The sequence below is a fragment of the Corvus cornix genome, chromosome 1, assembly GCF_000738735.6.
Source record: "Corvus cornix cornix isolate S_Up_H32 chromosome 1, ASM73873v5, whole genome shotgun sequence".
Lineage (NCBI taxonomy): Eukaryota > Metazoa > Chordata > Aves > Passeriformes > Corvidae > Corvus > Corvus cornix.
Window position 1 is genome coordinate 30703856 of NC_046332.1, and position 13815 is coordinate 30717670.

The 13815-nt window shown below is 46.9% G+C and overlaps 1 protein-coding gene across 3 annotated transcripts in view; it reads left to right on the top strand.

The window, feature by feature from the left end:
* Positions 1 to 13815, top strand: part of MYO7A (myosin VIIA) — a 98116-nt gene that overhangs the window by 67291 nt on the left and 17010 nt on the right. For all 3 annotated transcript variants that reach the window (XM_039561743.1, XM_039561751.1, XM_039561758.1), the window contains 12 exons: positions 598 to 756; positions 1104 to 1196; positions 2533 to 2627; positions 3771 to 3855; positions 4720 to 4938; positions 5087 to 5194; positions 5745 to 5954; positions 6513 to 6716; positions 7506 to 7682; positions 9347 to 9436; positions 10670 to 10797; positions 11331 to 11457. In XM_039561743.1, the coding sequence (XP_039417677.1) occupies positions 598 to 756; positions 1104 to 1196; positions 2533 to 2627; positions 3771 to 3855; positions 4720 to 4938; positions 5087 to 5194; positions 5745 to 5954; positions 6513 to 6716; positions 7506 to 7682; positions 9347 to 9436; positions 10670 to 10797; positions 11331 to 11457 (1695 nt within the window). The remainder of the gene's footprint in view (positions 1 to 597; positions 757 to 1103; positions 1197 to 2532; positions 2628 to 3770; positions 3856 to 4719; positions 4939 to 5086; positions 5195 to 5744; positions 5955 to 6512; positions 6717 to 7505; positions 7683 to 9346; positions 9437 to 10669; positions 10798 to 11330; positions 11458 to 13815) is intronic.

The following is a 13815-nucleotide window of genomic DNA, read 5'->3' on the forward strand; positions in this document are numbered from 1 at the left end:
GAATGAGAGTGAAGAAGAAGTAGTGAGAGAGAGTGTAGTAAGAGAGTGTGAGTAAGAGTGTCTGAAGTCCTGGTTACAATGCAATAAATCATCTTCTGTACTGAATATTCTAATTGTCACTAACCAATCTAATACAAGATACAAATCCTATAGCATTTACATACAGCCTATAAGAGTTCTTATATTACCATAGAGTGTTACATCTTAACTTCTAAAAACTACTCTTTGGACCCCTTCTGCTGAGCTAGTAGGGTCTGCTCTGACCCTTGGACCTGCCTGCAAGCAGAGGGTATTGTTCCATCAAGAGGGGATTACCTTCAGTTGGCCATACCATTGTTTTCTAGTTGTTCAGTAACTAAGACTTGGTATTTCAAAAGCGGCTTTCATTTCAATGTCGCCTGTAGTTTTCATATTCCCAAAATCTTTTGTCAGGCAATCATATTTATAAGGCTTTCCTGTTTTCATCTTCCCCAACAAGAAAATCAAAACTGTCTCCAGCAGTCTGTGCCTCATCAGGAGCACATAGTTGCCCATAAGTACAATGAACGAGCCCTAAAAGATTTGCAATCAAACCCCAGTGTCCTGTAACCTCCCCAGCTGTTTGATCGGGAGCTGTGCGTCCGTCAGCTGAGGTACTCAGGGATGATGGAGACCATCCGCATCCGCCGGGCTGGATACCCCATCCGCTACACCTTTGTGGAGTTCGTGGACCGCTACCGGGTGCTCATGCCGGGGGTGAAGCCAGCGTACAAGCAGGTGAGAATCCTCTTTCACAGGTGACAATTGCTATCTGCTGGGAATCTCCAGCGATATTTATAGGGTGCACATCCTCTCCAAAAACAATTATGCAACATTTGATCCCCAGGTGTCACAGTAGTGCTCTGGGCTTTCCAAGTGAAGGAAAAATGGTTACAGGGCTGGCAGGAACAGTTAGCCGTATTCAGCCTGTCCCTTTCACTCATCTTAGATGAGGTGACAGTAAAGCCATAAGAACCTCACTAGCAGAAAACTGCAGGATTTGGGACCAGAAAAGGTTCACACTGGGCTTGGGAGGAGCGATGGGTGAGTCTGGTCCTGGTGAATCCCAGCCCCTTTTCTATCAGGGTGACCTGCGTGGGACATGCCAGCGCATTGCTGAAGCAGTGCTGGGGAAGGATGATGACTGGCAGATTGGCAAGACAAAGATATTTCTAAAGGTGAGTGGTTCTCCACATTCCCCCCACCATCTTGGATCCTTGCCTCTGGAGGCATGTCCTACCCTTTCCATCATAAGACATGACCCTTTTCCATGGTCTCTGGGCTGGCATGTCAGTGGGTAGAACCTGGGTTAAGGCAGAACATTAGGGGCCAGTTTAGGAGCAGCAGGCAGGAGGAAGTCCTGACACTGTGCCAGCACTGATGAATTCACAAAACCACACCGACACAAAAGTGGTCACATCCAGTGCACAGCCTTTTCCCTCCTGGGGTGAGTGGTTCAGCTTCCTCTCCTGCCTTCACCCAAAAAGGCACAGCAGCAGGAAGGATGCCCATACAGAGCCCTGCAGAGAGAGGGACATGAGCACAATAGGCTCATTTTCCTTTCTGCACATCCTTGTGCAACCCAAGATGTGCCTACAGTCTCCTTTTCTGCATCAGTCCAGCTGACACAGAGCAGTTCAACACTGCAGGTGCCCTGCAGCCCCATACACACTCATCTTTCCTTACAAACCCATTCCTGTGCTGTTCTGGGAAGATGAGGCTTCTCTTGAGCAAAAATCTCAACTATAAACCCTGACTGCTTACACCTAAATTCACCCCCAAATCCCACTGCCAGCACAAACAACCCCATCTCTTCCCCAGAGCTTGTTCTCACTAGTTGCTCTTTCCAGAGCCTGTTATCAAGATCTCACAGCTGTCAGGACAGGAAACAGAGAAATTGGGAGGCCCCAAGGGGCCGCGGGAGGTCGAGCAAAGCAGGAAATGTGTGGAACTGCCTCTGCTGCACCCAGTGTGGCATGGCTCAGCTTGCCGTGACTGGGAAAGAAAGCTGAATCACACACAGCATGGGAGGAATCAGAGTAAAGCTTGGATTGGTGCATCTGAGAGCCTCAGGGCAAAGGAAATTCAATGTTTCGAGGAGCTGGTTTTTTCCTTAGGGTAAGGAGACATTGCAGTCTTGGCTAGAAGAAGTAATGGGATCCAGGCAGCCTGGAGTTTGCTTACCAACCTCTCCAGTGCTCCTAGGAACTGGTCCCATGGCTGAGAGCAGTAGGAGGGAGCTCTGCAGGGAAGGGCAATGTAATTCAGACTGTGAAGTATTGCATTTGCAGCTTCTGGATGACCTGTTTCATTTGGGAATGAAGACTATAGATCACTAGGGTTTATGTTAGCATTTCCCCAGTGAGCAGGTGGGGTAACGCTTGGGGCGTAAAATGACCCAAGAGTTTATTTTGAACAGCTGTCCTGGAGACGGGTCTTGTACCACCCTCTCTGGCCACATATCAGGCAGAGGGAGAGCTTGAGACATTGGTGCTGTGTTGCTTCCTCCCACAGGACCACCACGACATGTTGCTGGAGATTGAGAGAGACAAGGCCATCACAGACAAAGTCATCCTCATCCAGAAGGTGGTCCGTGGGTATAAAGACAGGTAGGTATGAACCCCACTGGCAAATGGGAGGTGACCTGTGTGGGATGCTTCATCCAGCAAGTGGCTCCTGGAGGCTGTGTCACTCCTTTTGTGCCCAGATGACCAGAGGGGACCCTGATGTGCTGACACTCAGGTACAGCGAGTACTAAAGGAAAACAGTAGAGGAAACAAGAGGATAACTGTGTTACCTGCCTCAAACCTGGACAGAATAGGACCTTCTGTCCCTGTTCAGTGCCGTCTTCAGGGGATGTGGTGTTTGCTATGACAGTGCAGCAGTGGGACTCTGAGCCTGCTGAAGGCAACCCTAAGACTCCAGTCTGTGGAGATCACCACAAGATCTCCTGCAGAGGGAACCCTGGGTCATCTCCTGTGACTAAAGTTGCTCTCCCCAAGGCCCAAGGGGTTCAGAAGTCTTCCCTTTGCAACCCAGTTTCCAGACATGGGAGGAGGACAGGGAGCTCACAGGATTGTTGTGGATGAAGAGGGGGAGCCACAGCCGAGGACAGGCTTCACCTATGGAGGAGGGACAGTTGTTGGGGTTTTGTTCTCTCTTACCATCCAAGCCATGGTATGACTCGGGTGGTGCTTTGCAGAAAGGGCACCTGCTGAATAACTCATCAATCTTTCACACACTAATCCTAGTAAGACCCCCAAGGCCTCCTAACACAATTGTCTCTATGTTGTCTGCAGGTAGAATCAGGTCAGGCTAGGAAGGATTGGAAGAGCAGATCGGGATAGCAGGGTGGTGTTGGTGAGGTTTGCTCTTGATATTTGGGTGAGATTCAATCCATTTTCAGGTGCTAGAACAAAATGGGAAGGACACATAGGGAAGAGATTTTAGGTGTGAGAAGGGGATGCAGGGCTGGGGGAAAGTGGGGACCATTTTCAGCATCTCCTGCTCTTCTCATTTCCATAACTGGGCATAATCTGCCTGCCCAGACCTCTCAGAGAGAGTCCCTACAGATGTTTTTTGAAAGCAAAGAGAGCTGGGGAAGGAGACATTTTCAGGCCAAAAATGCAGTGTTTATTCCATCTGGACACTCAGGTTCAAATCTCTAAGAAGTGAGGCCCAGGAGATGATGATAACTTGTGGCCGAACCAGAGGCAAATGATTGAAATTGACTTTGAAATTTGACTTTGCAGGTCCAATTTCCTGAAAGTGAGAAATTCAGTCCTGATGATTCAGAGATACTGGCGTGGACATAACTGCAGGAAGAACTATGGTGCTGTAAGTACACGGGTGCTTCCTCACACCTCTGCCTTCCTGCCTCTTTCACCTGGGACATACATGAGGACTTCTGGTTAAAAATGTCCCATTGAATGTAAGAAGTGGTGAGGTTGGCTTTTATCAGTTGGAGCAATGAAAGGAAGTTTGCTCTTTTGCTCTGTCTTCTCATTGAAGAGACCACCTCCTAGTTGTTCTTTTACCTGTGACTTAAATGTCCATTGCACCAACTGATGATTTGGGGTTTTGTAAGTCTTCCCCTAGTTTCCAGATGGCTGGAAACTCAAGAGCCTCTGAAAAATAGACTCCATCTCCACGTGGGGCCATATTTGAGTTTCTCACCAACCCATCCATAGTCCTCTTCTCTCCCTGTTCCAGCTGGTTCTGAACCCAACAGCAGGGTCTTTTGGGAAGTATATTGGGATCTAAAGTATCTCAATATAATCCTCCAAGCCTGCAACTTGATAGAAATAGCCACTTTCCAGGCTGGCTAGGATGCTGCCTCCTGCTATCAAACAGCATCTTGACTGTCAGGCAGGAGCTTTGCAGCTGCTGGACCTCCACAGGAACAACCCTCATGGCTTGTGGTTACTTGGGATGACCAACCCGACATCCTGAAGCCTCTCAAAGGCTCAGTGGGGAAGAAACTGTGTTTGTCCTTCCTGGGCTTTGAAACAATGCAGCAGCCAGAGGGCTTCATTTCCCCACCCTTTTGGAAAACCTCCCTCCAGAAGGTTTGCTGTCCTGGGGACTGATTTCAGTGGCTGTTATTTACAGCCGTGCAAGCAGGAGATTAGCAATGGAAATCTGCTTATGGTGGGTGAGCCCCTGGCTGGTGGGGTGGTTTCATCCTGCTCCCTCTTGCAGATGAGGATTGGCTTCCTGAGGCTGCAGGCCCTGTACCGATCCCGCAAGCTTCACAAGCAGTACCATATGGCTCGCCGGCGGATCATCGAGTTCCAGGCACGATGCCGGGGCTACCTGGTCCGTAGGGCTTTCCGCCACCGCCTCTGGGCTGTCCTCACCGTGCAGGCCTACGCCCGGGGCATGATTGCCCGAAGGCTCTATAAGCGCCTCCGAGGGGAGGTGAGTACCATGGAGGAGAAACAGAGATGAGGAGAGGGGAGAAAAACATGCTTCTGTATCATGTGCTCTTGGGATTCATTTTTAAAGGAAAAAAAATCCAAAAATAATTTGGTTCCTATTCAGAAGGCTCTTCTATTTATTCCCACAGTATTATCGACGCCTGGAAGCAGAGAAACTTCGGCTGGCAGAAGAGGAGCGACTTCGAAAGGAGATGAGTGCCAAGAAAGCCAAAGAGGAAGCAGAAAAGAAACACCAAGTACGTGGGGACTGATCTCTTTCTGGGGTTCTGTCTGTTCTCCAGGAAATTGCTTCTTTGAGGGGCAATGACAAAAATATCTAAGGGATTTCTGCCCTGCTTGAGTGGTTTGTATTTAATTCTCTAAAGTACTCTGTGCTTTATTAGTTTGAAGCTGCTCCAGAATTTCTGATTTGCTGCACAGGAATGCTAGAGATTATAGTTATTATTCACTTGCTTTTGCTATTGTATGAAAGGGGAACTGGGACACTCTGTGTGTGTGTGGACATGCCAGGGCTGTTGTATAAAAGAAAAAAATGAGGTCAGTGAGAGTTTCTGGACATGGACCAACACCCCTAAACAGGCACTAAGGAATGGGGAAAATGCATTGCTTTGTCCTTCTGCAGTTGGGAAACTGCGACATGGACATGTCGCTGATTTGCTTCAAGTTATGATACGGGTATAGTGCCCTAAGCACCAGGCAGCCTGCCTTCCTACAGCCAGGCCCTGTGGAATTTACTGCCAGCTCTTTGGAAGGAGCAGTTCAGTCATTGCACTTGTCCTTTTGCAGGTACGCCTGGCCCAGCTGGCACGGGAAGATGCAGAGAGAGAAGTAAAGGAGAAAGAGGAAGCACGTCGGAAGAAAGAGCTCTTAGAAAAAATGGAGAGAGCTCGCAACGAGCCAGTGAATGACTCAGAAATGGTGGACAAAATGTTCGGATTCCTGGGGACAACCTCCTCCCTGCCTGGCCAGGAAGGCCAGGCACCCAGTGGCTTCGAGGTACTGGAGATGTACAGGAGCCTGGCTATCTCATGAAAGACATGAGAAAAGCAAAATATTAATAGGTCAAGGAAGAGTACAGCAGTAAAAAAGTGTGTCTCTGAAGGCTTCCTTCAAGGCCAGGCTCTCCTGTGTGGCCCCAGAGTGTTACTATGCTGTGGCTGGAGATGGGCAGGCAGACTGGCCGCTTTCCCTGGGACTACCAAATGGAGGAGAGCAGTATCACTATAAGGTCATCAAGGACCTGTGACCTTTGAGATCTTTCCTTTTTGGTTCATCACAGCTCAAGGCATTTAGCTCTTAGACACCCTTTCCCCATGCTGTGAGTGGGGCCATGCTTGTTACTTCTTCTTCTGCTCTAGGGACATTCCTGGGCACAGGCATGTCCTTCAGAGCTTGGGCTTTGCATGGGCTCCAGAGCTATATTCCATGTTTTCTCTCCATCTGACTTTTCCTTTTGGGATGGAAATCAAACTGACAGAAAATTCAGGCCCAAAGAAAAATGGTATTTTGATAGCCAAAGCCATGCTGAGTGTCTGACATGTCCTTCCACAACAGGATCTTGAGCAAGTCCAGAAGGAGTTGGAGGAAGAGGACCTGGATGCAGCATTGCCTCTCCCTGAGGAGGAGGAGGAAGACCTCTCAGAGTATAAATTTGCCAAGTTTGCTGCCACGTATTTCCAGGGCACAACGACACACACGTACATCCGCCGGCCTCTCAAGCAGCCTCTCTTGTACCATGAAGATGAAGGAGACCAGTTGGTGAGGCAGGGGATGAAAATCCTTGAGCAGGGCTGGGTGGGTTGGAGCAAGCCTGGGTAACCCTCCAGCCAAAAGGTACCAGCAGTTTCCATTTGGGATACACTCATCTGCTGCACATGTGTCCGTGGCCACTGTCCCACGGGCATGCTTTGAGTGCTGGTAAGACAGTGAATATTAGAGGGATGGAGCATTAGAGAGGAGGGTCCATCTCTGGACCTTGGTATCTGTGTTAAGACAATGAGGTGCTCTGGGCTCAGGGCATGGGCAATGGAAACCGTTGTTTGAGTAGCACTTGTAAAGCTTCTAGGGAGCTGGAAAAGTTGCTTCTTACCTTGTCATACACACCAGTGCAGAGCTGTAAGAGAAGAACCGCTTGTCCCATAGCCAGCAGTACAAGAGCAGAAATGGGTTGAATCTGCATGGCTATAGTGCACGTTATATTATTCATGAACTTGCCTTCGCTGTGGTTCTCCTTTCCCTCTGCAGTGGGTTAGGAGCTGCAAGTCTCTGCCCCTTGATAAGGCTGGCATCTCCTATCAAGAAGCAAACCCCTGGTAGGGTTCACAAACACATTCGTGGTGGCACAAACACAGAGCCTGAATGTGGTCCCAGCCAGTGGCCTACCCAGCATGCTCAGAGGGGATGTGTGCCGCAGGCAAAACTTCACGTGTGACGCAGGGAAGTGTTTTATCTCCTGCAGATGTACAGAGACACCACAGTGGGACGGCTTGCCCACCCCCTCCACTGCCCTGGTGGGAGCTAATGGGGTGTAACTTCCCTTTCAAATAGGCAGCACTTGCTGTATGGATCACTATCCTGCGTTTCATGGGAGACCTCCCCGAGCCGAAATATCACACAGCCATGAGTGATGGTGGTGAGAAGATACCAGTAATGACAAAAATCTATGAGACTCTTGGGAAGAAGACCTATAAGAAAGAACTGCAGGCTCTGCAGGGAGAAGGAGAGGTAACTGCTGCAGCTGTAAAAGAGATGTTGTTATTATTAGGTGTTGGATATTGAAATGTGTTGGAAAGAAGCGACTTGTGGGGTTTGTGGCAGGCAATCAGTTTGATGATTTTATTTGCGCTTACGCTACGAAGGGAGAATTGCCTGTGTGTCAGATGTTGATCCTGTCCCTCCCTCACAGGAGGAACTGAATGTTCCCCAGTGACGGAAGTGCCCTGATATCTCTCAAGGGACTTTGAGCTCTCTCCTTCACCCCACAGGGCTAAAATACAGGGGGGGAATGCAATGTGCTGTGTTTCTTATTTGGGGATTTCCTTTTGATCTGCCCTGAGTCAGAAGAGACTAATTTAAAAATGTGTCCTTAATCTTGGAGCAGGAAGTAATTAGTTACCAGGAGATTAAACTGTGGAAATAAAAATTTTTAAAACAGTAAATCCCTATTGCATCCTGAGTGCCTTCTGGATATCACTGGAGGACTTCATCTTAATATCCTTCCCAGACAAAACATTGTTCTGGATAAATCAATGTTCACAGTGCTGATACATTTCCATCTTTGGCAATTGCTTTATTCAATAGGACAAGATATTCTCTGCTATTAGCATCTTCTGGATGTCATTGTGTAATTTTCAAGAAGTTTTCTTGACAAATCTCTGCAGCATTTGCAGAGGTAAATTAACAAATCTCCTCATTCTTAGAAATTATGATACTTCTTCCAGTGAAGACAAGACTTCCCCTTCTGGACAAGAATAGCGTCAGGATCATAATTCTGTAAAAATATACACCAAGAATCACCTTTCATTCCTTCTACCCACAATTGCTTGCTTGTTTACTACAAAAAGGCATATTTTATCCAGTCGAGATATCAGGTAGTACAGTAGAGAAGGAAAATTTAAGCTGTCTTTTTTCTCTGTGGTTGCAACATCTCTTCACAGTACGAAAGATGCCAGAGTGAAATAATATGCAAATCCAGGTTTACAGCACCAACTCATGTTTATAATGGATATAAACCATCACAGCCACAGGACTCAAAGTGTTGATTGGGTGTGAAATCATGGTCTGTTCAAAGCTGCTTAAATGAGGAGAGATTAACTGGGTCCAAAAGTTCGCTATAAAAGTAGAAAGCCAGCAAGTAATTTGATGATACATAGTCAGTGCCTGGAGCTGTCCCACATCAAAGGTATTCTTCTGGGAAAACTGATAGAGCACAGGGCTGATTAAAAGTTATGAAACCACAGTGGGTAACTACCTGTCCATGAATCCCTGGCTAGATGGCTTCCAGCTAAAAACCTGCTGTGCAAATGGCTTGTCTCAGAGAGTGGTCTTGCTCATCTCATTTCCACGGTCATACAGCAGAACTGGGTGGACCTGGGTTAAGCAGGAATCAGCCATGTATTCAACATAACTTTTTTTTTATGTTCCCAATATATAATTTTGATCTGAAGGACACTTGCTGATTAGAGAATATCTACAAAATTCAGAGCCAGCCCTGGGTTATCAAGGGGCACAGGAATATGTGTCCAGACTTCTGGTTCTCACCAGCCTCTGAAACATCTCACTCTCTGCTCGGGATTAATGGTCTTTTGCAGGAGCCCAGGTGAGGCAGGGAGAGCACTTGTTCAGCACTTGCGTCTCACCACTTTGCATCCACCCCTCTTGCTTTGCAGAGTACTCACATTGATGGGCACAAGAAGAACAGTGTGCGGCACAAACTGGTCTCCTTAACACTCAAGAAGAAATCCAAACTGACGGAGGAGGTGAGGGGAGACGCTTGGCCGCCTGGCAGCACAAGTGCCATTGGATTGTCTGCAGCCCTCTCTGACTCTCTTCTGCTTTTCCCTAGACAACATAGAACCAGCCCTCCTCTGGGTTTGGCGCTACCTGTCTCTCTGCCTGAAAGATTTAAGGAGTGTTTAAGGGGAAAGGTTGGCTTCCCGTGTCTCCTTGAGTCATTCTGCACCTCGCACCGGCCTCCCCTCGGCTCCTGTTCTCCATCCATCCAGCACCTTCCCTCCCCTCTTTCACAGCCCTCCATCCAGCTGCCGATACCTCCCACCACTCTGTGATGGTCTGAATGTTATCCCTGCTTTTAGTTTCCTGCCCTCTACCATGGCATAGATAGCAGAGGTGGGGTCTCCAACAGCACTCGCCCATCCTCTGTTCCATTCCACTGCCAGGGACAAAACTCCCCATGGGAGCAGTTACGCTGAGCTGAGAGCTTTTGAAAAATCCCATCTCAAAAGAGTGAGGAATGATAAATCTTTCAGGTGGAGGTGATGGAAACAATTAATAGAGTGCCCATTTCCAGAGCAGGCACCATCTCACCTGGCTATAGCTGCTTGAGAGCATGAAGATTGCTCTGTGAGATATTCCCTTAAAGGTCAGTGGGGAGAAACAGGACCCAGTCCAGCTCACCCTAATTGACTCTGAACACACTCTAAAAATATTCATCTCTCTAAATGGAGGTGGGGTTGACTAGCTGAGACAGCGAGCTGGTAGGCAGATGAATGCCATCCTTGTTTTCACAAACAGCACCATGCTTATGCATTTTCAGCTGCATCATTAGCATGGGGAATAGGTCCATTTTGCCAGTTAAAACACTGATGATTATTTTAGTATGACTAAGTTAAAGGGACAGGTCCTCCTTGGCAATAAGATGGGTTTATTCCCAAGACCCTTGGTGGCTCTCTCCCAGCAGCAGGACCAGCTCAGAGCTGGGAGGCAAGGGTGCCATTGTAGAAACCCTGGGAAAAGACCAAGCAGGTGGAAGTGTGACTAGACAGGACCATTTTTAATTTCACCCATACATGATTAAAGACAACACAGTCAAACCCTCCCATTGCTGTTAAAATCCTAAATTGGAGAACTACTGAGAGCCCTCCTGGCTGGTGGAAGAGTCCTCCTGGGGGAGCACCACATGCTTGGGATGGGGATGGGGGGGGACACAGTAACTGGCTGTCCTGAAAGAGACCCATATGTCTGGTTGGCAGGTGACAAAGAGACTTCACGATGGTGAGTCCACGCTGCAGGGTAATAGCATGCTTGAAGACCGACCCACTTCCAACCTGGAGAAGCTCCATTTCATTATTGGTAATGGCATCCTCAGGCCAGCCTTAAGGTTAGAAATCAAGACAAAGGCATGAACATGCCATTCTTTTCATTCCTTCTTCCTTGAGCTTTTCTTGAGTTATCCAAACAAGTTTGATACTGTCTGCTGCTTTACAAAGCTCTCATTTTGTAATTTTTATGGTTGTGTTGTATAATGCAGGCTGGGCTGAATCATGTTTCTTATTGTCCATATCAGGCCCAGTGGAAAGACCATGCAAAGGGATTCAAACATTCTGAAAGTCCTAATGAAACTGGATTGGTTTTATTAATGCTCACTCTTGTTCCTCACTACTCCATTTGACCATTGTATCTCTTTTGTTTGTGTGAATATTTTTAATGGTCTGCTAATGAAAAACTCAAACTCATTTCAGCTGCTAAATGAAGCATTCAAAAATTCTAAAATGTCAAATGAAGGCCACTTTCACATCTCTGGTTTAGCCAATTTATGTGTTTATGTTTATTAATAGAAATTAATTAATGTTAAATAGTTCCTCTAATTTTTTTCTGTTTAACTTTTAATTATTTTTTTTATTCCTGTTGTAGGGATGAAATCTACTGTCAAATCTGCAAGCAGCTGACCCAGAACCCATCCAAAAGCAGCCATGCTAGGGGTTGGATCTTGATGTCCCTCTGCGTGGGATGCTTTGCTCCTTCTGAGAAATTTGTGAAGGTAAATTTTAGATGACATTTGTCTGATGAATTATCTGCCAATACATTTTCTTTTCCACTCATGGGACCAGCTTTTCTCTTGGGTTTCACAGTAGAGGGAATCCCAGTCTTTGCCACAAAGTTCCCAAGAAAAGTGTGCATTATCCCAAGTTCAATGTCTAATGTGAATTAGATGAGTCACTCCTGAAAAGTGACTCTCCCTTTCCTGTGACTCTAAAGGTAATGTAGACAACCAAATTAGATGATGCCTCCTGCAGTGTAGATGTGTGAAGATGTGATTAAGTGACTTCTGGTAGGAAATTTGTTTGTGGGAGGCTGCAAGTGCAATTTGCACAACCAGAACAGCCCACATTTCTCCCCTGTTTCTCATATGCAAAGGTCTGTGCATTCAGCATCTACTGGCTTTGACAGTGTGACCTCAGGCATCTATTCTACCAAAACTGGCAAGGCATAGAACACAACCAATTATGAATATAAATTTATGCTAAAAAGAAATGCACATAGAAAGGGAAGGATTTAGTTTACATGGAAGTACATTTGCTCTTGGAATGACACTACATTCCCCACCACGTGTCGTACTGGAAACACCCAATTCCAAACATGAGATAACATGTAATCCATCTCCAGCAGCACTGTGGATCAGCAGGACTGAAGTTAGTGGGAGATGCCAAGTGGCTGACACTTTTGAAAATCAGATTGTTCTTAAGGATTTTCTTTTCCTCTTTTCTTGGCAAAGTTCTGTTGCCTAGATTTGAACACTCTGCTTTCCAAATGAGTTATAGAGTTATAGAATTGATTAGGTTGGAAAAAATGTCTAAGATCAAGTCCAACCACTGCCAATCCCACTGCTAAAGCTTACCCACAGGTACCACTAAAGCATGTCCACAGGTACCACATCTGCATGTTTTTTGAACACTTCCAGGGATGGTGATTCCACCCCTTCCCTGGACAATTTGTCCCAGTGCCTGACTGGAAATAAAGATGTTCCATTAATTTCCATAGATATCAGATTAGGTACCAGGTCTTCAGCACTGAAAAGGCTGAAGCCAAGAATAGAAATGCCTCCTTCATCCCCAGGCCTTGTCGGTGTGAAATCTAATAAAGAAGATAAATCACTGGCAAAGTCGCAGGCAATTAAATTATGTGGGAAAATGAGATCTGAGAAGTATGGCACAGGAAGTTGTGCTGGTTTAAATCTTTAGTAGCGGAAGATTACTTTAGGATAATGAAGCACTTATCAGAAATAATTTATAAGTAGTTCTGGAGACTCAGACACAGAATGATAGAAATACAGGATCATAGAATCACAGAGGCAGAGAATGGTTTGGGTTGGAAGGGATCTCTGTAAGTCATCTAGTTCAACCCTGCTGCCAGGAGGGCGCTCCTTTCCCTAGACCGGATTGCTCAGAGTCCCATTCAGCCTGGCCTTGAATGTTTCCAGGGATGGGGCAGACACAATTTTTCTGGGCAACCTGTTCCAGTGCATTACCACCTCCACAGGAAAGCATTTCTTCCTTATGCTCAATCTAAACCTGCCTTCTTTCAGGTTAAGGCAACTTCCCCTTGTCCTGTCATTCCATGTCCTTATCAAAAGTCCCTCTCCAGCTCTCTTATAGCCCCTCTAGGTTCTGGAGGGTGCTCTAAAATCTCCCTGGAACCTTCTCCAGGCTGAACGCTCCCAGCTCTCTCAGCCTGTCTCCGTAGCAGAGGTGCTCCAGCCCTCTGAGCATCTTAGTGGCCTCCTCTGGACTTGCTGCAGCAGGTCTGTATCTTTTTTGTGTTGGGGGCCCTAGAGCTGGACACAACACTCCAGGTGGGATCTGGTTAGGACAGAGCAAAGGGGCAGAATCCTCTCCCTCTCCCTGCTGCCCACGCTGCTGGTGATGGCTTCTGGGCTGTGAGTGCATATTGATGGGTCATGTTGAGCTTCTTGTCCATGAACACCCTGAAGTCCTTCTCCCCAGGATTAGGCTCAATCCATTCTCTGCCCAGCCTGTGTTTGTGCTTGGGATTGCCCCAGCCCAGGTACAGGAAATTGCTCTTGTCCTTGTTGAATTTCATGTGGTTCACACAGGCCCAACTCTTAAGCATGTCCAAGTCCCTGTGGATGTCACCTATTTCCTTCTATGATTCTGTCATTCAAAAGTATCAATTAGAACTGAACATTTTGAGAAAGATTTCACTGATAATGAGGCAGGTCTTCAATATGTATTCCAGCTCCCAAATATGCAAGTTATGCTTTGGATCCCATTAGACACCTTTATTGCATCATGTGTTAAGCATGGGCCAAGACACATTAGCACTCCTGTTCTTTGCACCTTTCTTTCAACCAACAGAGGGCTTAGGTGGAAGCTTCAGT